This window comes from Abramis brama (assembly GCF_963993115.1).
Source record: "Abramis brama genome assembly, chromosome: 16".
Lineage (NCBI taxonomy): Eukaryota > Metazoa > Chordata > Actinopteri > Cypriniformes > Leuciscidae > Abramis > Abramis brama.
The window spans coordinates 20,305,521-20,329,827 of record NC_139978.1 but is presented as its reverse complement, the minus strand read 5'-3'; the positions used below and the strand labels follow the sequence as shown (position 1 = coordinate 20,329,827).

General features: G+C 36.4%; 1 protein-coding gene across 4 annotated transcripts in view; it reads left to right on the top strand.

Moving 5' to 3' along the window:
• Positions 1–24,307, top strand: part of LOC311066009 (breakpoint cluster region protein) — a 47,728-nt gene that overhangs the window by 21,016 nt on the left and 2,405 nt on the right. For 3 of the 4 annotated variants that reach the window (XM_084086953.1, XM_084086955.1, XM_084086954.1), the window contains 20 exons: positions 224–402; positions 1,378–1,482; positions 1,644–1,829; positions 6,891–6,998; positions 7,097–7,157; positions 7,252–7,304; positions 8,495–8,635; positions 11,133–11,254; positions 11,346–11,511; positions 11,593–11,712; positions 12,016–12,091; positions 12,258–12,362; positions 12,464–12,538; positions 14,428–14,525; positions 14,708–14,827; positions 19,836–19,895; positions 21,436–21,545; positions 22,794–22,933; positions 23,054–23,188; positions 23,285–23,390. In XM_084086953.1, coding sequence (XP_083943079.1) covers positions 224–402; positions 1,378–1,482; positions 1,644–1,829; positions 6,891–6,998; positions 7,097–7,157; positions 7,252–7,304; positions 8,495–8,635; positions 11,133–11,254; positions 11,346–11,511; positions 11,593–11,712; positions 12,016–12,091; positions 12,258–12,362; positions 12,464–12,538; positions 14,428–14,525; positions 14,708–14,827; positions 19,836–19,895; positions 21,436–21,545; positions 22,794–22,933; positions 23,054–23,188; positions 23,285–23,390 — 2,266 coding nt within the window. Of the gene's footprint in view, positions 1–223; positions 403–1,377; positions 1,483–1,643; positions 1,830–6,890; positions 6,999–7,096; positions 7,158–7,251; positions 7,305–8,494; positions 8,636–11,132; positions 11,259–11,345; positions 11,512–11,592; positions 11,713–12,015; positions 12,092–12,257; positions 12,363–12,463; positions 12,539–14,427; positions 14,526–14,707; positions 14,828–19,835; positions 19,896–21,435; positions 21,546–22,793; positions 22,934–23,053; positions 23,189–23,284; positions 23,391–24,307 lie in introns of all 4 variants that reach the window. The other variant, XM_084086952.1, reaches the window with a different exon arrangement.

Below are 24,307 nucleotides of genomic sequence, written 5' to 3'. Positions count from 1 at the left end.
TATTTCAGGCACTCAAAATTAACATTTATTAAGATATCACCCATGTCTGAGTGCTTGCCACTTATTGACAATGGAGATTATATTATGTACTAATATTTTATTGTTGTTATATTGTATATAAACTCTATTTTGAATTATTGATATGATTTCAAAGTGAATAAAATCATATGTTACACTTCTAAGTCAAGTATGACACCCTGACTTCTCTTGTCTCTATTTACAGACATCCCGTTTAGTGGGACCCCGCCTCCAGCATACGTTTATGATGGCGTGCGAGGGGAGGACCAGCGTATGCAGCCTGACGTTGCATCCTACACGGATGAATCCCTCTCCTCTCCTCGCCTTCACCTAAAGGGTCGAAGCATTAGAGAGACCTCAGGGTCCCTGGAGTCTGCTAAATCAGTAAGGGACATTGATATACAGAGAACTAGCATTTGCTTTCATGATATCATGGTGTTTAAACATCTCTCTCAAATGTTTTTGTCTTTAAAAAGTTGTTTTTTTTTGGTATGATTTTTTTTAGCATTAGGGTTGCATGAAATATTGTTACCGTATAGGTTATTGGCCAATTTTATTTATTTTTTCAAATAGGCTATATTGGATGTTTAAATATACATGCTCAATGTATTATTAATGTTAATGTCATCATTATTAAATCATTATTTTTCATACTGTATTATAATGTTTTGATGATCATATTTAAACAAAGGCAATTAATTCCATTTTATTACATTAAACAGTGCATTTGGTGGACTTTTAGTAGAATAATATAAATAAGAATAAAAAAGTTTTAAAAAAATATATGTAAAACAACCAATTCATCCTTATATTGTCAGAGGAAAAAATGACAATTCAATCGCTGTATTTTACTACACACATTTTTAATAATTCAGTTTATTTTTCATACGGTATTATACTATTTTGATGCCTAAAGCATTTAAAATGATTAATTTTAGTTCTTTGTGTTTTATTTATCATTTATTTAGACACAATACTGAAAGTGTACATTTTAATATCATCCATTTATCAACTGTTAGTAAAAAACATGAAAATAATTATCAGCCTAAATTTTTATATCGGTTCTTTTGCTTCAGGTTTAAGGGTCTTTTAACATCCGTGGTTATGCAAATGTGTGTATGCGCTGAACTTTTGTCCTCTGCATCCTTTATCTTTATTCTTTGGGATGGTTCCTATCAATATATGGGATTATGTATAGTTGAGCGCTGTATTGGATAGGATTTAGGTTTTTATGAGGATTACCCTGCTAAGGAATTCCTAGGGCCTTGAGACTGGAATGTGTGTTTTTGGCTGAACCCTAAAGGGTTTTGTAACGGGCACTTTCTTCATTCTTTCCACTCTCACCCTGGACATTCCCAGTCGGAGCTGGATGTCGAAAAAGGGCTGGAGATGAGGAAATGGGTTTTATCAGGGATCCTGGCCAGTGAGGAAGCCTATCTCAACCACTTGGAGGCGCTCTTACTGGTGAGTAATACAGGACTGATTTACTGCATGCTTACTCACTAAAGAGGGTCAGAGATCACCGTCAGAGAGTGGTGTTGAGCTTTGCACATTGCACTGCACCCAGATGGTTACAAATGGGAGCACATGGACCACCTTTTGACCCCGTTTTTTTTTTATTACAGCCTATGAAGCCCCTGAAAGCTGCTGCCACCACTTCACAGCCAATGTTAACCCTCCAGCAGATAGAAACAATTTTCTTCAAAGTGCCTGAGCTCCATGAGATCCACAAAGACTTTTATGATGGCCTGTTACCCAGAGTGCAACAGTGGAGCCACCATCAATGCGTGGGTGACCTCTTCCAGAAACTGGTGAGCAGTACTGTATAATATTGTTTAATATAAAACACACAGCATTCATGCTAGATCTTTTGGTTTGCATTTAATAAGTTTTAAATAAAAAGAAAAAAATACAAGATTAGAAGATATTAAAATTAGAAAAGCCTTTCATTTTTAAGTTATTAGGGGATTTATTATGCAACAATTCAGCATTTCATGCAGTAATTATTTTCATGTAATGACAGACAACCGATAAATGACCGATATTAAAACACTGTACTATTTTGTCTAATTAAATGAAAAGAAAACATTAAAACCTAAAATTGGTCATTTTAAAGGTTACAAGTGTATTAACTTAGGCATCACAATATTTTACAGTATGAAAACTTGAAGTATGAAGTATTATTTATTATGAGAGTTGCTAAAGATAACAATGTTCCTAAATTATTAATGTTATTTAAGATTAACATTAGATAACACAAAGGTAATCTAAAAGTAAAAATGGAAGAAAAGAGCATGCACAATTAAATAATAATAAATTAATAAATCTCTAATAGCAACCGATAACCCATTTGACACCGATACATGTTTTCTATAAAAAATGCATTTTTATTGAATTTTGTATTAATTTGTGTTTCCAGCAAAACTGTTATATTATATGAAATTGTATCATATTACAAGATTTTGGCCAAACCACCCACCAGATGCACTATTATTAAAATCAATGGTTCATAATGCACTATCATCTAATAATATGGCAGTGTTACTGTTATTCAACTGAATTGTGGTGTAACTTGATGCTGCCACATGCACGTGTCGAATTTAGGTAATCCATACATGATGTTTCTGTCAGACCACCCTAGAGAGATTTTTAGAGACGGTTTATAAACGCAGTCATCATCAAAGCATGTCTCTCCGGTCCTCCCTAAGGAAAATTTCCTTTGATAACTGGTTTAGTGAGCTTCACGAGCAACAGCCACATCATTCCACTCGGCACAATTAGCTGTGGAAACTGAAACTTTACCCCCATCTTTATAGACGCCCGCAGGACTTGACGCTTGTGCAGATGAAAGCTTTTCAGAGCCACACGACTGCATGTAAAACAGATATGGGGTCTTGCTCTTAGAACGGTGGGGCTGCGGTCAAAAATGCTGGGGTTGAAAGGTATTAAGGTGTTGTAGCCGGATCTCACGACAAACTAGAAAGTTTCTTTGCAGATTTTTTTATTATTTTAACATGTTCTTTGAGGTTCACTTATCATTTTAAAATAATATTTTGCACAAAAAATTAATTTATTTGCAGAAAAATTATTATTTTCTGACCCTCTGTCTGAAATTATCGGTTTTTATGGGGCGGCTCCTTTAAGGCTTGTCAGTAAACGGCCATGATGGCTAAAGTCATTGCATAGGAAACGGTATCAACGCCCACTTGCTATTGCATGTGAGTAATAAGTGTTTTGAAAACATTATTCATGTAAAACTGTCATTTACAGACAGAGCATTATAAAATCATTTACTTACGGTTTGGAGATGCAGCTGCTGTCAGATCATCCTTCAACAAAAGTTTCTTTGCGAACTCTCCATTACACTGTGCCTCGTTTACAAAACCAAATGCTCTGGACAAACATATAATCCTCCGACACGATCCGGGACGCCATTAAAATAAACCATCCTCTTGTTTCCAATGCGTAAAAGCGAACGTTCTTTCTCTCTTCCATTTGTCCTGTTGTCGACAGACTCAAGTGCGTGGAGTATGTCATAAACTGAGCGCGCATCTGTATATCCAGTGTAGACAGCGTCAGTGATTATAATGGGTTCTTACTTTCGACGTAATGCTTACATCCAGTGTAGAAAAATGCCAGCTATTAAATGATGATATATAACTATTCGTCAATTTCTTGCTCTGGAGACAGTTATATGCAAATATATTTTTCCTTGTAACTTTGCAGATCCAACAATATCAAAACGATCACGCCAAAACGATGCCAAATCGGCATATTAGAATGATTTCTGAAGGATCATGTGACACTGAAGACTGGAGTAATGATGCTGAAAATTCAGCTTTGCCATCACAGGAATAAATTACATTTTTAAAATATATTAAAATAGAAAACAGTTAATTTAAATTGTAATAATATTTGACTGTATTGTTTAACAAATAAACACAGCCTCGGTGAGCATAAGAGACTCCTTTAAAAAACAATTTAAAAAATCATATCAACCGCAAAGTTAGTGCATGTAACCATGTTTTATGCTGCAGCTCTCATAATTGTGCTTCCATACATCACCTTTGCAATTGTATGAAAAAGTGAAAATAAAGTGAGATTTATATGTAGTGAAAACACTACATCTTGTGCCCAGACATACGTGATATTATAAAACAAAACGTACAGTTTTGAAAGCCGTAATTTAAACTATGTAGTGAACTGTTGCATGGTGTCGATCTGCTCCACTCCACCAGATAAATTCTGACGTTTCCACAGTTGGGGTTTGGGTTAGAAACTTATCACCATCCCCTCTGGGATCCACGGCCATGGTTGTAGCTGTGAATTTAGGTGTTGTTTGACATTCATCTCTTCTTTGAAATATAAAGGCATTGGGTTTGAGGAAGTGTGGCCGAAGGCTGAATTAATTGTTAATCCCACAATGATTATATTGTTAGCTGCAAATACCTTTTGTTATTATTTGAGGCATTAGTGACATGTAAAACTGAACATTTTTGTGGCTTGTTCCTTTATCTTTGTGCATTTAGAAATGTTTGCATGGAGGGAATATTTATAAAGCACAAATATTTGGGGGAATATACCATATTCCTACAGTATGTATGTATGTGTGTGTGTTTGTGTTTGAAATGACAGTTCTCTTCCAGGGTGTGTGTGTTTTACACAGAGAGGGGTAAATAAACAGGAAATCCCACTGGGAGACATGGTCACACAGAGTTTTCAGTGGACATTGAGTCCAGTGTCTGCTCTGTTTCCCAGAATGCATGATGTCATAGTGCAGGAGTCCATGTGTCTGCCCTGGAAACCCACTCACTGCCGGGCATTCCCTTGCCCTCTCCCTCTCCCTGTGGACCGCCAACTCTCATGCCATGGGATTTACTCCCCTGACTCCTTACACAAATTTAGTCCAAAAATTGGCTCAGATGTTGTTTTCATACTGTAATGAATAGGTTCAGGCCAGAGTTTCCTACAGAAATTAGTCCACCCTTCACTACATTTATATACTTATACTAATAACTTGCATTAAGTGAGTCAGATGTAGATAAAGTAACCACTCTGTTCAGTGAAGGATTTCAATTCAAACACATCTTTTAAAATAATTCATAAATAAAAACAGCTTTTAAGAGTTTTTAAAAAAAAAAATCTGAATACATTTTTGATTTGAATACAATTTATGACTCACTAAAATGAACCGGCTCAAAAGAGTCATTTGTTCATGAATCGGGATACACTGGTCAAGCTGCTGCAAGTTTTTGACTCGCTAAAATAAACCAGCTCTTAAGAGTCATTTGTTGGTGAATAGGGATACACTGGTCAAGCTGTATGTTTCTGACTCACTAAAATGAACCAGCTCATAAGAGTCATTTGTTGGTGAATAGGGATACACTGGTCAAACTGCTGCAAGTTTTTGACTCCCTTAAATGAACCGGCTCATAAGAGTCATTTGTTCGTGAATCAAGATACACTGGTCAAGCTGCAAGTTTTTGACTCACTGAAATAAACCGGCTCATAAAAGTCATTTGTTTGTGAATCAAGATACACTGGTCAAGCTGCAAGTTTTTGACTCCCTTAAATGAACCGGCTCATAAGAGTCATTTGTTCGTGAATCAAGATACACTGGTCAAGCTGCAAGTTTTTGACTCACTGAAATAAACCGGCTCATAAAAGTCATTTGTTTGTGAATCAAGATACACTGGTCAAGCTTTACGTTTTTGACTCACTAAAATGAATCGGTTCATATTTGTTCGTGAATCAGAATACACAGTCAAGCTGTATGTTTTTGACTCACTAAAATGAATCGGCTCATATTTGTTTGTGAATCAGAATACACTGTCAAGCTGTATGTTTTTGACTCACTAAAATGAATCGGCTCATATTTGTTCGTGAATCAGAATACATTGTCAAGCTTTATGTTTTTGACTCACTAAAATGAACCGGCTCATATTTGTTTGTGAACTGGTAAACACTCCATGATATTACGTTATTTGAAGTGTTTATCACATTCAATATGAACTGAGAACTCCCATTCACAGCTCAAGTAAAATATAACACTTTTTGCCATGCCACTGAAGATGTGTCCTCAGAACACTTCACTAGAGGAGAGTCTTTAGAAAGTGCTTCTTTTCATTTTAATGGTTCTTTTCACTCTTTTAATGAGTATTCATCTTTTATCAGTGAGCGGAGTTAACAGCACGATGTAATCCGTCTTTTTTCTGATCTCTGGGTAATGATGCTCATATTCTGGATCGCTCACAAGTTTCCCCAGTTGCAGTATAATGGCTTTGTTGAAGGAAGTGCTTAACCTCTCTGTCTCATGACAAGCCCCATCACAAGTCCTTCTCTTATTTACCCCAGTGTTGGCAGCACTCGAGATGTTGCCATGGAAAATGCTTGTTACGTGTCCATTTCACAGTTGTTGTCTTTTGAATGGTGTTTTTTCTTAACGACACAAATGCTCATTCACCAGAACATTTTGGCTTCGTTTGCCCCGTCACTTCTCCTTTGTTTCAGTGTGTGTTCACTCTGTTAATATGTCCTTTTTAGACACACTTTATTGTGTGTTTTATCTTTTTAAATAATAATAGTTTTCAACTTATATATATTTTTACATATATATATATATATATATATATATATATATATATATAGTTCAACCAATTACGCCATTGTCATAATGTGTCTGTTGTGTTGAGTGCTGTTGTCTTTATGCTGGGTCAGGCTGGTATTAATACCAGGCCACGTAAAACTGCCTGCTCTACCTTTGTAAGCAGAATTAAGCCGATGTAACATGCATGAGTAATCTGCCTCTAGCTCTGACTTCTTTAAACCACCTTCTCTCTCACTCTCTCCTGTCGTTTTATCTTCCCACACAGGCCAGCCAGCTCGGCGTGTACAGGGCTTTTGTGGACAACTATAAGGTTGCCGTGGAAACTGCCGAAAAGTGTTGTCAAGCCAATTCTCAGTTTGCCGAGATTTCAGAGGTCAGTTTTAAGGGCGCCTACATTATACTGTCAAAACAAGAGCTGATATCTTTGCCTCTTTGGATATTTTATGTATTTGTTTCCCTTTTTACCTTCAGAATCTGAAAGTCAAGAGTGCTAAAGAGGGTAAAGATCAGAATGCCAAGAACTCGTTAGAAAGTAAGAGATCATGATTCATTCACTAATTCTTCCAAATTTACTCTTTTTTCACTGCTTAGTATTCTGATCACTTCTTTGCCGTTCTCATTCTCAGCCCTGCTGTATAAACCGGTGGATCGCGTCACTCGCAGCACCCTAGTCCTCCATGTGAGTGAAACTGAAAGAGCATACACCTAATCATGACTTTTTCTCAAGTGAAAGTGTTTATGCTTAATGACGCAACATGTTTTATTTGGAAGTGCATGGACTATATTAATTTACACATTTAATCAATTGAGTGTTTTGCACTATTAGGCCCTGTCTACACTTGGTGTTAAGATGCATTTTGGTCAATCAGATCACAAGTAGATGAGGGAGACACATTCCCGTTTACGCCTGGTGGTGGCCTTTTGTGACTGTTCGAACGCATTCTACCCGGTCCAATACATTTTCGACTACCTCTGGAAGTGGTTAAAAGTGAACAAGCTTAAAAGGTTTTAGATCCCGTTTACACCAGATTTTAATGTCGTCCACTTGTGATCCGATCAACCAAAATCCATCTTAAAGGGTTAGTTTCACCCAAAAATGAAATTTCTGTTACCATTTACTCACCTTCATGTCGTTCCAAACCCGTAAGACCTTCATTTATCTTCGGAAACACAAATGAAGATATTTTTGAAGATACCCCCCCTTAGACAGCAGCGCAATTACCATTTTAGGCCCAGAAAGGTAGTAAAGACATCATTAAAATAGTCCATGTGACTACAGTGGTTCAACCTTAATGTTATGAAGCGACGAAAATACTTTTTGTGTGCAAAAAAATTAATTCAACAATTTCTTCTCTTCCGTGTCAGTCTCTGACGCTGTTCACGTTGTAAACACAGTGCAGCGCTTCTGGGTTCTACGTCATAATGCCAGCTCAGTATTGGCTGGCTCCTGCATGAGCATCACATGCATGTGTCATGGTGCCCACGTGAACAGCGTCAGAAACTGACACGGGAGAGAGGAAATTGTTGAATAAAGTGTTTGTTTTTTGTTTTTTTTTCACAGTAAGTATTCTCATCGCTTCATAAAATTAAGGTTGAACCTCTTTAGTCACATGGTCTATTTTAACAATGTATTTACTACCTTTCTGGGCCTTGAAAGTGGCAATTACGTTTGTCTATGGGGGTGTCAGAAAGCTCTCGGATTTCATCAAAAATATCTTAATTTGTGTTCTGAAGATGAATGAAGGTCTTACGGGTTTGGAACGACATGAGGGTGAGTAATTAATGACAGAAATTTCATTTTTAGGTGAACTAATCCTTTAATACCAGGAGTAAACAAGGCCTTAATTAGCCTGTGTTTCTTTAATATAGGACCTGCTGAAGCACACCCCATCCAGTCATCCAGATCGCCCTCTCCTGCAGGACGCCCTCCGTATTTCCCAGAACTTCTTGTCCAGCATTAATGAGGAGATCACACCCCGTCGTCAGTCTATGACAGTGAAGAAAGGAGAGGTCAGTGCTGCCCAACTGTAATATGGCCAGTTTGTATTATGGGTCAATGATGTGACTTTTTTTTTTTTTGTCTGCATCTATCAATTTTTTTAAAAAGTGAATACATAATTATGACATGAATACAGCACTTTTATGATGATGTTTTTATCTTATGGGGGGTGGGGGGGTAAAAAACTTATTAAATGATAATATCATTAATAAGTAATATGATAGTAATATGATATTTGTAAAAAAAAAAAAAAAAAAAAGTTTTTTAATTTTACCTTGAAAAGTAATTTAAAAGATCTGTATACTCTCATGTTTTCAAGGTGACCAGGTCAGAAGGAAAATCCTTACTGTAATTCTCTTTTACTGTAATTCTTTGGATTGCTATCAATTCAGTGTACAAAAATGCATTAGTACACTCCGGTTGCATAGCGCTACAAGGGTCCCGTCAACAATATAATCATCTCCCGCCTTCCTGTTCCCCTTCCTCATTTATCAAAGGTCATTTTAGGAAACGAGAAGTGTCTCAACACCCTTCCCAGCTTCAGAATGAACACAAACACACACTCTTGCATAATGCCCCGACCCCTCTGTATTGTGAGTCAGCTGACTTTGTACTAGACTTCCTCACAGATTACTGGAAAACTGTGTGGGAAGTGACTCTCTGATTGTAGGCTTGTGGACATGCCAGGCATTTTATTACAGAAAATACAGAGATTCAATTCAAAGATAAAGAGTATTTATTATTTAAATGATTAAAAGAATGTCTGACTGTCCGAACTGGAGAACAAAACAGCTCAATTAATCATTCTTCCAGTAAAGATTTGTACTAAAATGAAGAAATTTGTATCACTTTGCAAGAAATCTATAATAAAAACTTCATTATTCAATCTTACGAGAAAGTATTCATCATAAAATATTATTTTTCAACATTAATCATTACTGTGACTCATTGCCAGAGACCCAAAATATCTATTTGTATCTCCATTGGGATCCAACTAACAATTTTGGAATATCATTTTTTTTTTTCGTAAAACACAAAAGGAGAAACTTTAAAGATCAATTTTACAATTTCAGTGTATTATAACTGAAGCTTTCAAGCTTCAACAATGACTCAAATGCACAAAAGTGCCATAAACGTAGCTTATATCTTTTGTGCACTATTTTCTAAGTCCAATTGAATTGATTTAGTGGTAAAACATTACCAAAAACATATGATAAATTTAATTGCATGTATATATTTTCATTCAGAGCTCTGATAATGCCTGTTCAGAAAGAAAATATTGTATTTTCCAGCATTATCGTTTCTTTGGGACAGGACATCTTGGTCCATGTCGTGTGTAATTATTGTCTGTGAGATGATGGATTTCCAGTTCATGGCCATGTTTTGCATCTCCTCTTAGGCTGTTTCAGCAGATGTCTCTGAATGCGACTAAAGTCAATTCTGTACCCGTATATCATGTGGGCCAAATCTTGATGTAAAAAAATGCAAGTTTAAACATAAGGGATAAACACATACTCACTGAAGCCAGGGTCACAGGTCAGAGCCAATGTTCTGAATGCATCTACTCACACACGCAGACGTTTAAGGCCATGAAAAGAGCAGATGTCTTTCACATATGTCACACACCCTTCAATTACGGAAAGTTCAGTCACTCAAGAATGCAAATACACACCCAGTTATAAAGACTGACCTGAGATGGACATTTTTGGGAATATCTCGTAAGGAACTTTTTCAATTTTAAGGACAAAATGAGCTACTTGTGATTTCCTTGAAAGTTAAATTTGGATGTTTTTTTTCTCTAATGTGATTTACAGTAGGTAATTACCATCATATCTGCCTTTTGTGAATCATCTCATCAAGCACACTTTTTAAATCACATCAAGCCATGCTTGTCCGAGGTTGAAACCCCCTCAGGCTGCCATCATTATCATGAAAATAGCTCCAGTGACTCACCCACAATGGCAATTTCTTAAGTGTGTCATGCCTCCATTTGAGTGAATGAGTCTGAGCCTCTCATTGGCTGCTTTTCCTCCTCACCTACTTTAAATGACCTTCTGCCTCAGGAAAAATAATGACTGCCACTGATTTTATGGGGCAGTAAACAATACATGAGCGCCCCCTATTGTTGAACGGTTGAAACTAAGTGTGTCGAGGTTATTTTTGGCTTGCCAAAAATTCTTACGACCCTTTTCACATTTCCAGAGTTCAGAAGCAGCTACAATAGCATAAGAAGAATTCCACAATAGCATTTCTGAGACAAAAAGAGGGAAAAAAAAACAACATTGGTCAGAAGAGAAAAAAATTTCCATTCTGTCGTCACTCTCAAAACTGTAAAAAGTAGCTTTACGATATGGAAGCACGTCATCACAGTCTACGAAAAGGGTCTATTAATACTTGTGTTGTTGTTATTATTATGATGATATCTGCAGTTTTATAGAAATATAACATAAAAAAAAGACAGTTATTGTTTTATTTATGCATATTAAAGTCATCCTAATGTCTTCAAAGAATCGACAGCTTCTCAGAGACCAGTTTATGGTGGAGTTAGTAGAAGGGGCACGAAAACTTCGCCATGTCTTCCTCTTTACCGACTTGCTGCTTTGCGCCAAGTTGAAGAAACAAACCGGAGGGCAAGTCAATCTTTATTAAACTTTATTTTCTTCTCCTCATCTTCATTGTTACATATGTGACACCCTGGTTTCTGTGTCTCCCAATGTTTAGGAAGGGGCAGCAGTACGACTGTAAGTGGTATATCCCGCTAGCTGATGTCACCTTTCAGACCATTGATGAATCCGAGTCCTCCCCGGTCCCCCAGATACCAGAGGAAGAGATAGATTCCATAAAGGTCAAGATCTCCCAGATCAAGAACGAGATCCAGAGAGAAAAGGTAGAGGAAGGCATTCATTAGAAATGCTTTTCTTCAGCAAACAGTCAGCTTTGTGTTAATTGTTTCCCATCTCGTGTTCAGAGAGTGTGTAAAGGAGGTAAAGCCCTTGATCGCCTCAGGAAGAAACTGTGCGAACAGGAATCGCTGCTGCTGCTCATATCTCCATGCATGGCCTTCAGAGTCAGTAACAGGAATGGCAAGGTGAATTAATACCAAAAAATCTGCAGTCTGTGTTTGCATTTGCTTAAGAGTTCTTTAAGACTTTTGAAAACTTTGAAAAAGGGATAGTTTACCCATTTTTTTTTTATTCTGACATCAATTACTCGCACTAATATTGTTTCTATTTTCATGTTATGGCAGATAGCCGAACAATAACAAAGATTGGAATTCTATAATATATCTGTCTAAAAAGAAAACACAAACACACCAAGTTTAAAACTGACAATTCAAACAAGCCGTCCGCAAAAGTTCTTATTTCTTGTGCGTTTTACTTCTTTATTTCAGGGCTATACGTTCCTTATTTCGTCTGATTACGAGCGAGAAGAATGGAGGGAGATCATTCGGGAGCAGCAGAAAAAGTGTAAGCGCTGCTATTCCTCACAGAAACCTTCCTACCTTCCAATAAAATGGACACAGCGGGATTCCGTAAACTGCTCTTTTCCTTCAGAGAGAGTGACTTAGTTAAATTCAGATGTTGGTGGCTTCACTGACCAAGCCTCTCTTGATTTCTGAATGTCTTCTCCCAGGTTTCAAGAGTTTTTCTTTGACTTCGCTGGAGTTGCAGATGCTCACCAACTCCTGCGTGAAGCTACAGACGGTTCACAATGTTCCTCTGACAATCAATAAAGAAGGTGAGTGACTTTTTATTTGCTTCGTTAAGAACTATTTGCATTTCTTTCTTTCTAGTGTATCTGAAACTTGTCATGACTTTAATTGCTTTTTCCCCTAATAGATGATGAATCCACGGGGCTGTATGGCTTTCTGAATGTGATTGTCCATTCTGCGACAGGGCTGAAACAGAGCTCGAGTAAGTTGTCTGGCACGCAATGTCTCACCTAGTTTATGAGACTGGAGCGGTGTGTTTTTTTGGTGGTTGCAATTAGATGGAGTGAAATCCGGCCCACAGTAATCATTAAATTATTGAATGCCTCCCTAATATGTGCGCACATGCATGAAGACACCTGACATACTCCCTGCTGTTGTTGGGCAGAGTTCTCTATGAGCAGCTGTGGAACGGGGGATTAACAGGGAACACTGCGTTCCTTCTTAAATCTGACTTTCCATCGTTAATTTCCGTCTCTCTTTGTGAAGCTGCCTGGCTTAAGAAACTCGCTCATTTATTGTTACTGGTTTCTTATAGCCTTTGTCCCCTATAGAATCTTCCTTAAAGGAGAACTCCGGTCAATTTTAACATTGAGCTCATTTTTTTGTAAATTTGGAGTGCTGTTTATACAGAGAACAACAACAAAAATCGGTGTTGCCTACACCGTGTTATCCTCTTTTTAAAATTTGCACCCTGTTGACTTCAATGGGGCATATTTTGAACCTGCTTTTACCCTCTTAACATCCTTGATGTGTCATTACAAGTGCCCAGCCAATGTAGTCGATTGTCGAGTTCACGCGCGTGATCATAGGTAACTAAACATATGCGCGTGAACTCGACAGTCGACTACTTTGGACTTCAACCGAAAACAGGATGTAAATACAGGTATGAGCGCTGGCCGAATTAACTTCATTTTTATTCATATCTTTCACATCTACTGCAGTCAGATTCACACGCGTTAACTCTAAAGGAATCACTCACATGACCTGTGCACTTGTAATGACACATAAAGGATGTTAAGAGGGTAAAAGCAGGTTTAAAATATGCCCCATTGAAGTCAACAGGGTGCAAATTTTAAAAAGAGGATAACACGGTGTAGGCAACACCGATTTTTGTCGTTGTTCTCTGTATTGACAGCACTCCAAATTTACAAAAAAATGAGCTCAATGTTAAAATTGACCGGAGTTCTCCTTTAATGTAGAGTAGGGTTGAACTTAGAGAGGCTGTGTTACTGTGAAGGCTGATCTTAGGCACGATTTGAAGCCTGCGTTTATTAAATAATCTAGTGTATTAATAAATTATAATGAAAAGTAGATTGATCAAAAGTGACAAAACTAAATACAAGACCGACAAAGCAAAGACATTCATAATGCTATTTCTATGAAAGATATATGTTTCAAATAAACACTTTTCTTTTGAGGTTTCTATTCCTCAATGAATCCTGAAAAAATATATCATGGTTTTCACAAAAATTTTAAACAGCACAACTGTGATAATACGACAATTTTCTTGAGCACCAAATCAGCATGTTAGAATGATTTCTGAAGGATCATGTGACACTGAAGAAAATTCAGCTTTGCCGTCACAGGAATGACATTACATTTTAATTCTTTACAATTTTATTTCACTATTACTGTTTTTACTGTATTTTTCATCAAACAAATGCAGTCTTGGTGAGCATAAGAGACTTCCAGAGGTCACATAAAAATCATACCGACTCCAGTAGTTTAAATAAATATATAATCTGATCTTATTTTTTATATATATCTTGTATTTTTTCTAATTTTATTCAGTAAATTATAAAAAAAATAACAAGAAAAAAATACAACTTAGAAAATAACTATCATGGAATGTACTTGATATCTAAGCTATAAATATTGTGATTTTGCTCATATTGCCGCCTTCTAATACTTTTACCTTTAACTTTATTTGGAAAAGATACTGTGTGGAAAATAACTTTCAGTTTTATATATATATATATATATATATATATATATATATATATATATATAGTATATAAAGTATATAAAGTATATATTTAAAAATGGTTTTATATGTAACCAGCTTGTTGTCTGTTCTCTCCCTCACCTCAGATCTGTACTGTACGCTAGAGGTGGACTCTTTCGGCTACTTTGTGAACAAAGCAAAGACTCGTGTGTACAGAGACACCACAGAGCCAAACTGGAATGAGGTCAGAACTGCAGCACACACTTGCCTGCAAAAACATGAAATCTATATAGTGTTAGAAAGACAGATATAATAATTATATTACTAATTATGTTACAGTTACTTTTATTTGAGAAGAAATTACACCCTGCAGCTTTAAATATGAAAGACATTATATTATAATGCAAGCTGACTCTCTTTTCACAGGAGTTTGAGATTGAGCTGGAGGGCTCTCAGACCCTCAGACTGCTGTGTTACAGTAAGGTCAAACAGTTCATGGATGATGGGGAGAACATGGATCGCATCATGGCTAAGGGACAGATTCAGGTATGTTTGCGTATTATGTCCACTCATCACATGCTGGGATACCTTTATATGATACTTGAATATTTTACGGAGCTTTGAGATGGTGAACTGCACATATCATTTCAGCAGTGGTTCCTCGCAGTGATCACAGAGCCCAGGGTTGATCTCACCAACAAACACCAGACAGTTAACAGCTTATTGTTTTGAACACTGCAGTTTATATTGTAAGTCGATGTTGCGATTTTCGGAATTTCTCAGGTTTTCTTTCACAGTACTTTTTTGTAATAGTAGTACATTTTAGTAGGTCTGCAACTAAAAAATGTTTATTAATTGATTAATCTGTTGATTATATCTTTGATTAATTATTTAATCAGATAAAAGTGTATTTAATGCCCAAGACCAATTAAGAACAAAGTAAACAAAATATTAATTATTAAGTTAAATTATGTATTAAATTAAATTAAGTAATTAAATTAAGTCACCGGCTATTTACACTAAGTGCAAATAGTGATAAATGCTATTTACACTGTTTAAATAGCAAAAGATTCTATTTACACTATGTAAAAATAGCAGTATTTTCTTTGCAATAAGTGTAAATAGTAGTTAGATGCTATATACTTATAAATAGTGGCAGATACTATTTGTTTTAACATTATTGTACATTAAACGGTATGCAATAATAACATAGTGTAAATTATTCTATTTATTAAAATTATTAAATGGATGCCGCTTTATTGGGACAATAAAGTCCTCCCTACCTACCCCTAACCCTTTCAAATTAAACACATGTTAGACACTTTATTTCCACTTTTCAAATATTTTCTTCATTGAAAATAAATGCCTTTCCGATCTGATATGTGATGGGAAAAAGGAGTAGCGCGAGTTCGGCAAAAGGCGGATTCAAACACGGGTCGATTTGCGTCAAAACTTTCTACCACTCACCTTACCCCTACACTATTGCTCCTGATGTCCATGCAGCATCATCCGTAATTTTGTCTGACCCAACCAGACCTCAGTGGGCGGAGTTAGTGTAAATAGCCTCTGCCAACAAGATGGGCTATTTGCACTTAGTGTAAATAGACACTCCGTTAAAATAAATGATACAAAATTAAGGTCTTGCCAACAGGAAACTAAGCATTGTGGCCTCATAAGGGTTTTTTTCCTCCATAGAACTGCGTTTTAACTTCTTTAAAGTGATGTAACTGTTTCTCTGTGCACAAATCCAAGCAATCGGCAATGAAATTGTTGATTATTTTTATTACTGATTTTATAGATTAGTCATGCATCCCAGGATAAAACAAGGCGGTGTACATATAATCTGCTAGTGACTAAGCATTTACATGTTTAATGCCTAATGCAATGAACCGAACAAAGCCGGTAAGTTGTTCAGGTAGATAATCCATTGCCATATGCAGTGGTATGGTCATGTCACCAGGGAAGGCCTTGGGGAATTGCTTAGGTGTTGTGCTGGAGAAGGATTAGAGGGAATGTACTATGGATTGTCGTCAGAGTTGGACGCACTCCAGAGAGAAAGTGGGACATGACACGCTGACAGAGTCCCAAAGGGACAGGTGTGACATTACGGATGGGAGGAGTGAGGGTCTGTATCAGCAAATTAAAGCTTTTGTCTTAATCACGTGACCATTTGTTGCCATGGCAACCATAAGCATTTCCTTTGCGGCAACACACTGTATAGTTGTTTACTTCAAACACTCCAAGCGAGATCCTCTATACCTGTTTGTATTGGGTTAAAAGCTTCAGTTTCTTCTCATACGATTGTTACAACAGGATAAATAGCGATTGGAAGAACATAATATTGTCCTAAACTTTGGAAGTGCCACATTTCAGTGCCATTAGCAGAAAAACACCAAGCAAAACACTTGAAATTGTCTTGAATACATTTGTTGGAAGCTCAGCTGCCACACTGGGCCATAATCATCAGGGTGGGTGGAGATTCAGTTGTTAATCCCAGGGCTCCATCTGTGGAACAGCTCTGTCAGGGGAGATCTGTGTGTGTGTGTGTACTCAAGACTATAGCAGACAAGATTCACAACAACAGGTTCATCCAGACCAGCATGAGAACGTTTATGCCAAAACACGCACTGCTTCAGGATCACATGGAACGCAAGCCTGCAATTGTGATAGGAGATCTGAATTTGACTGTGCTTCTGTGAACGGGGAGGGATTCGTGTTCCTGTATCCTGCTGTTTCTTGTCAATAACAGTAGCTTCCTCTGAGGAACCCGAGTAAGATGGGCAATAAAGACCAGATCCAGAATGGTGAAGAGCATTATGGTAGAATGAAGGCTGTGAGCAGTAAACTGATGAAGGAAGAACTCATTAGCAGCTGTGAAGTGGAGGAAGAGGAGAAACAGGAGGAGGAAGAGGAGGTGGATATTGGCCTCAGGAGAGGTCCCAGCACCGGGGCTCGACTCTGGGGGAGAGTTCGCAGCACGCTCCTCAGGCAGAAGGTAACGGGAGCCTCACCTCCTCGTGTGAGGAATTCTGGAAATGAGAAACTTGCTTTGAGATACATTATTAAGCAGGCTGGTTAGGAATTGAGATAGGAAAGTGTTTGATGTGGATTTTACCATCAGTCATTGCAAGAAAAAATTTCTTTGATCTGTATTTTGTGGCATCGGTAAAACAGTTGGGTGTGCATTGTTTTGGTAAAAAGAAATTGTGATTTGAAGGCTTGAGAATGAGTACATAAGACACCCTGGTGTACAGCAGGGCTTTCATACCTCCAGGGGGCAGCAAGGGGTTGCTGGGGTCAAGATACATTTATATATACAGGACCGGTCAAAAGTTTGGAAACATTAAGGATTTTTTAATGTTTTTGAACGAAATCTCTTAATCTTACCAAGGCTGCATTTATTTGATTAAAAATACAGCAAAAAAAAGTAATACTGTGAAGTATTATTACAATATAAATTAACTGGTGTCTGTTGTAATATATTTTGAAATGTAATTTATTCCTGTGATGCAAAGCTGAATTTTCAGTAACATTTTTAGTCTTCAGTGTCACATGATCCTTCAGAAATCATCAAAAACATAACCGTGCTTTATTATGAATAAACACAGCTCAAGATCAACATCAAGGTGTGTAACAATATATCATGTTACAATATATCACAATACAAAAATGCAACAAATTGTGTATAGTTTAGTAAAATTTCTGTGAGAAAAAAAAAAACTATTTTACAGAGTTTTAGTGTCAGCACTACATTAACCCCTTACTAGACCCCCCATTTTGGCAAGTGGGGCATACATGACATACTCAAAATAAAAATGTTGCTGCTCATAAGTCATTATGAATAGACACATAACCAACATATATTTAGAAAGCCAAAACTTGAGAGTTCACAGTTCTAGACTCAGAATTATTCAGACTGTTATTAATATGGAGATATATAAGCTCAAACATAAAAACAAAAACAAAAAATATCAAGAATATATTTATTAAATTTATAAAATATTATGTGAATGTAGTATAACATTTTATAACCACAACTAAAGTGAAACCACAAGTGTGGCCATGATTCATTTCGAATCTGAGGATGATATCTCTAAAATGATGCATTATACGAAGCATTTTGTAAGATCATGTCAGGGGAGTTTTTAGAGAAGGCTGGTAAGATGCTTATCAAATATGTTATTGCCCTGTAAATACCCATTTGCAGTCTTTGACTAATGTCTGGCGAGGAGAACTGCTCCATTCATGCTCTGTTGTTGTCAATCTACAAACCTTTCACACTTCTGTGTCTCTACTATATATAATGTTGAATATAATGTATAATAATGCAATGGGGAAATATTTGTGGGTCCTGATAATGCCAAAATATGTTACCAGTAAAAAGTGGCCTACGTTATTTTAAATATATCTAGTCATTGACAAAGTGCAAGCATATTCATCTAAAATAATTCTGTATTTTCAGCTTCAGAATCATGAATATTCTTATTCTGGTGTCGCCATTGTTCTGTGCATTGGGTTTCCAGCACCAAGTCCAAGCCTATAGTGTTCATTTTCACCTCCAATGTAATATCAAATTTAGCATTTTAATCAACAGTACATTTTTGTTAACCTTTTACCATATCGGAGTATCGCAATAATATCGTATTGTGAATTCAGTATCATTATATGTATCGAATCGTGACATGAGGGTATCGTCCTCTTATGCTAGACCAGGACTTAATTTATTTGATCAAAAAAAGTAAAAACAGTAATATTGTGAAATATTTTTACAATTGAAAATAACTGTTTTCGGTTTGAATATATGTGATGGTGATACTGTGATGGCAAAGCTGAATTTTCACATTTCCTTCAGAAATCATTCTAATATGCTGATTTGTTGCTCAAGAATCATTTCTTATTATTATCAATATTGATTTCAGTATACTCTTGTATGATGATGAAAAATGCTGTGAACATCTGTGTGCAGAATATGACATTGATTGTTGCTGTCATTTCACCATGTTCTAGTTGCACCAGTTGCCTCTCAAATTAGATAAATCAAATTTGTTGGCATGAGTAAAACCAACCAATCAATACAAGTCTTTCCTTTGGCAGCAAGCTGGTAAATTATGTTGTCACATCAACCATAGCAGATCACAATAAATACAAACTGACATATGGTATTAGAGACACTGGATTGATACTGACAACTGATTATGTGGACGTTATGTAATACTGGGCATAAGACTAAGGAAGATGGACATATCATAAATAAGGGATACCGTCTGGATCATAATATTCTTTTGGTTGTGCATTTCTGTTATTTTAAGTGATTGTGCCTGTAAGTGTAAATTAAAAGAGTATTGTGCATTGATCTGTACGATATGCATACTTTGTGCTTGGACAGCCATCGTCACTTGTCCTGGCTCAGCTCATTTTTTATTTATTTTGCGAAATATAGATGCTTTCCAGTAGCGTGTTCATGGAGTTGCCATTTTTAGCAGGTGACACTGTGTTTGGGTCGCACTCAGATAAGGATTATCCTCTTGATTGACATTTGTCCCTATTTTCACAGCTGGATCCTCAATCGCTGCAGGGTAAAGACTGGCAGAGGACAGTAATCAGCATGAATGGGGTCAGTGTGGCTCATCCTGCACAATAATAACACCTTTACTAATAATAGGAGCAATCACTTTATTAAATGTTCAAAAGTCCATTTACATTTAAATAGGCCAGCACACTTTGATTGAGATCATCTGTGTATCTGGGAAGTAAATATAATTGATTTTGCTGTGTCATAGCAGAGAACTGTGAAATATATGATGATATAACCATATGTAGTGCATATGTAGGTGCTGATTACTTGTCTATTTTGCAGATTTTGTAAGATATTTAAATTAGATTGTGTAGAAATTGGTTTTGTATTTATTATTCCCTAATGCTGTATAACAGATACATTTCAGTAGATTTCATTTGTCAGAATAATAACTAAAATTACTAAAATTACAGTTTCAACTCTATATATAAATACACTACTGTTCAATAGTTTGGTCAGCAAGTTTTTTTAAATGTTTTTGAAAGTAATCTTGCATGTTTAAGGCTGCATTTATTTTATAAAAAATACTGAAGACAAAAAGTATTGTGAAATATTATTACAATTTAAAAGATAAATTTGAATATATTTCAAAATATTTTGTGACAGCAAAGCTGAATTTTTAGCATCATTACGCCAGTCTTCAGTGTCACATGATCCTTCAGAAATCATTCTAATATGCTGATTTGATGCTCAAGAAACATTTCTTATTATAATTCATTTTGAAAACAGTTGTGCTGCTCAATATTTTTGTGTAAACCGTGATACATTTTTTCAAGTTTCTTTGATAAATACAAATGCACAGCATCTAATTGACAAAGAAATCTCAGTCACTTTTGAGCAATTTAATGCATCCTTGCTAAATAAAAGTATTAATTTCTTAAGCTTTTGAACGTGTGTGTGTATATGTGTGTGTAGACAGTTGTGGTCAGAATTTTTGGCACCCCTGGTAAATATGATCAAAGATGGCTGTAAAAATAAATGTGCATCATTTATCCTTATGATCTTTCATTCCAAAAATTCACATAAATTTTTACCTTTTTTTTAAAGTAAAATAATTGAAAGTGGGAGGTAAATCACATTATGAAATAAATGCTTTTCTCCAAAACACGCTGGCCATAATTATTGGCACCCCTAGAACTGTTAATGAGTAAAATATCTCTGAAGTATATTCCCATATCCCGATTCTTTTACTTCAATGAAAGGTTATATTTTTGCGAATGTTTTAAATGAAAGATCAAAAGGATAAACAATGCAGATTTATTTTTACAGCCATCTTTGATCATATTTACCAGGGGTGCCATTAATTCTGACCACAACTATATATACATAGACACACACACACGCTATTGGTGTATCCTCCAATCAATAGTTAAAAATCATTTGTCTTCTAGAAAGTTTTAGCAGTATGAAGCAATGATGGATTATCTTGGTCATGTGGCTTGATTTTAAGCTGATGGCCACAGCTTACAGTGATTTAATTCTTGATTATATGATAGGTGAGATTGAGCACAGAGCTCTTTTGTTCTCATCAGTGAGATGTTTTTATAAAACAGTTGTGCACATTCATCACTCTCTCCAGATTGAGGTCAAGCTGTCTATGCGGTTTACCAGCAGAGAGTTCAGTCTGAAGAGGATGCCCTCCAGGAAACAGTCCGGAGTGTTTGGGGTCAAAATCGGGGCAGTCATTAAGTGAGTCAACCTACAGATCAATCTATCCAGTGTATGACTGATATAAATAGCCTACATTATATAAAACACAGTATTAATATAATGGATATAATATTGTTTTCCCCAATTTACAAAAAGTTATATTTGTATAAATAAATTAATAGTATTTGAATTGTCCAATCACATTAGACTATTCCAGTCATATCAGTAGCCTAATAAAAGCTGGGTTTTTTTTACATGGAGCTGGTCTCCTCATGGGGGCTTCCATGTTGTGATCACATGACCAGCCAAACACTACTTATTTTTACTTTGTATCCCCCTTATTTATAACTGGAAACTTTAGTTTTTGAGTAATACTGCATTCACACCACTAGATGTCAGTTTAAGCCAAAAAGGCTAGCGAGTGCGCTATTATTTATAAATTAATAAAGTTATATTGTATTGTAAAAGTCAATCATGATTCAATCATAAAAGCAGTCACATTCCACTCACACATCTCTCACTCCAAGAGCAACAACAGTCAGATATCAGCCATGTTTCCCATAATTTAGAAGACACAGGGACCCTTCTTAGAGTGTTTTCATAGACCCACCTGACTCAAATGAGGTTTCATAAAAATAAGGAGGGGGAACACTTCCTTTTAATAAAGCTGAGGAAAGGTGGTCTTCGTCAGAAGGGTTTTTAAAAGCAGAAAGGAAAACAGAAAGCAACCCCATTATGGACTTCCTGAGAAACAGGAAGAAATTATTATTAAAGGCAAGGGTTTGCCAAGGGCTTCCCTCAGAGGACTGCAATAAAAACAGGACTGTGGATTTAGGAATTAGACTCTCAGATATGCATTTTTCATAGTTTAACAGCAATGCATAAGGGTGAAGTATTGCTCTGTACTAATAGTTGTTTAAAAAAAAACATGACAGTTTTGGGAGGGATTTATCCTGGACAAAATGTTCATTTTCCCTGGTGGCCTCATTATGATGTTGATATTGGAATGCTCTGTCAGGATAATGCAGATGTAGGTTTAAATATAGGCTGTGAGAACGTGGATACCACAAAGTCGTTTTTCCTTTCATAGTGATCAAATAAACAAGCTCTTTGAATATGCTTGGGGTTATTTTACATCCCAGAAATGGGCCAAAAGATTTCCCATAATTTTCTGTGGTCATAGAATTTACAGCTTTAAATACTGACAACAACCAAAAACGGCGCATATCAACTGAAATATATTTTCCAGATGCTCGTTGTTGACTTGTGTGCGTTTGTTCCTCTCAGACGGGAGCACTCCAAAGTGCCTCTCATTGTGAGACAGTGTGTGGAGGAGATTGAGCGCAGAGGGATGGAGGAAGTGGGCATCTATCGTGTCTCTGGTGTGGCCACAGACATCCAGGCCCTGAAAGCTGCCTTCGATGCCAGTGAGTACTGTAGCACTTCTTGCAGGAATGACCTAAATAAAATGATTAAAATATATTATATTATATATGTAATATCATTTTTGATATGGCTAAAAATGAGAATGTTTTGTGACTCAACAGACAATAAAGACGTTTCAGTCATGATGAGTGAGATGGACGTGAATGCCATTGCTGGAACACTGAAGCTTTACTTCAGAGAGCTTCCTGAGCCCCTCTTCACCGATGAACTCTATGCAAATTTCTCTGAAGGCATTGGTTAGTTGAGAGTTTTTCAAGTTATGATGAATAATTGTTTATATAAAACAGTTCACATTAATAATTTATTGGGTTTTTTCCCCCCATTTCCTTCAGCGTTGTCGGACAGTGTTGCAAAGGAAAGCTGTATGCTGAACTTGTTGCTCTCACTGCCCGAACCAAACCTGCTGACCTTCCTGTTTCTGCTGGACCATCTGAAGAGGTGAAGATTGTCCCATCAATCAATTTCAATAATATGATTCCTAAGTGAATACTTGTAAAATACCGATCCCAATCTAGGAGCCATAATATCATAGAAACCACCTAAAACACCCTATCTACTGCATAGCAGTGCACTGCACTTTTTTTAATTTATTTTTTTTACAAAAGTATATGTAAATTAGGGCTGTCAACAGAATTGAATAATCACAATTGATCTCATTAAAAAATAAGCAGAAAGACGTATTAAACTGAGTGAATAAATTAAATAAGTTTATTTTTGTCTTCATGCCGGGTGCAAACTATATGATTTCTAATAGTCCTTTATGACTGTTGCTTGTCAGACTGTATGAACATGATCCCCGCTGTAAGCCAAGTCACACTGTAGGATGTCAGTTGTCATTAATGTCAGTCAAGTAAGGGGTTTTAAAAACGGACACACACAAGACGACTCGTCCCGGGTTTTACATCATCAATCACTTTCGGTGACTGTGAGCTGCATTTACATGTGGGGTAGAAATGGTGGCTGGCAAACAAAAACAATCTTTAGCGTTAATTTTATCATGACTTTACTTTAAAAAAACAAACAAGATTTGTGTGTGGAGGAAGTGGTAAATTTTTGGTTGTTGCCTCACTAATTGCGTTGTCGTTTTCTGCGCTCCTATTGGTTTTTGGTTTGACGGTTGACATAGGAGAAGCCACACTGCAGAATTGTGCCTAAAAACTTCTAACAATGCCAGAATTTGAAGAAAAATTAATAAGCTGTCGGTGAACATGTCAAACTAGCGGTCAAGGACTTTAGGTTTTGGCCTAGGATCAGAGGAATCTTTTAGGATTCACAATTTTTTTTTTTTTTTTTGTGCAAGCAAGCACCCATTCACATTTTCTTCAGATCTAGTATTACTTGTGTTCTTTGAATAA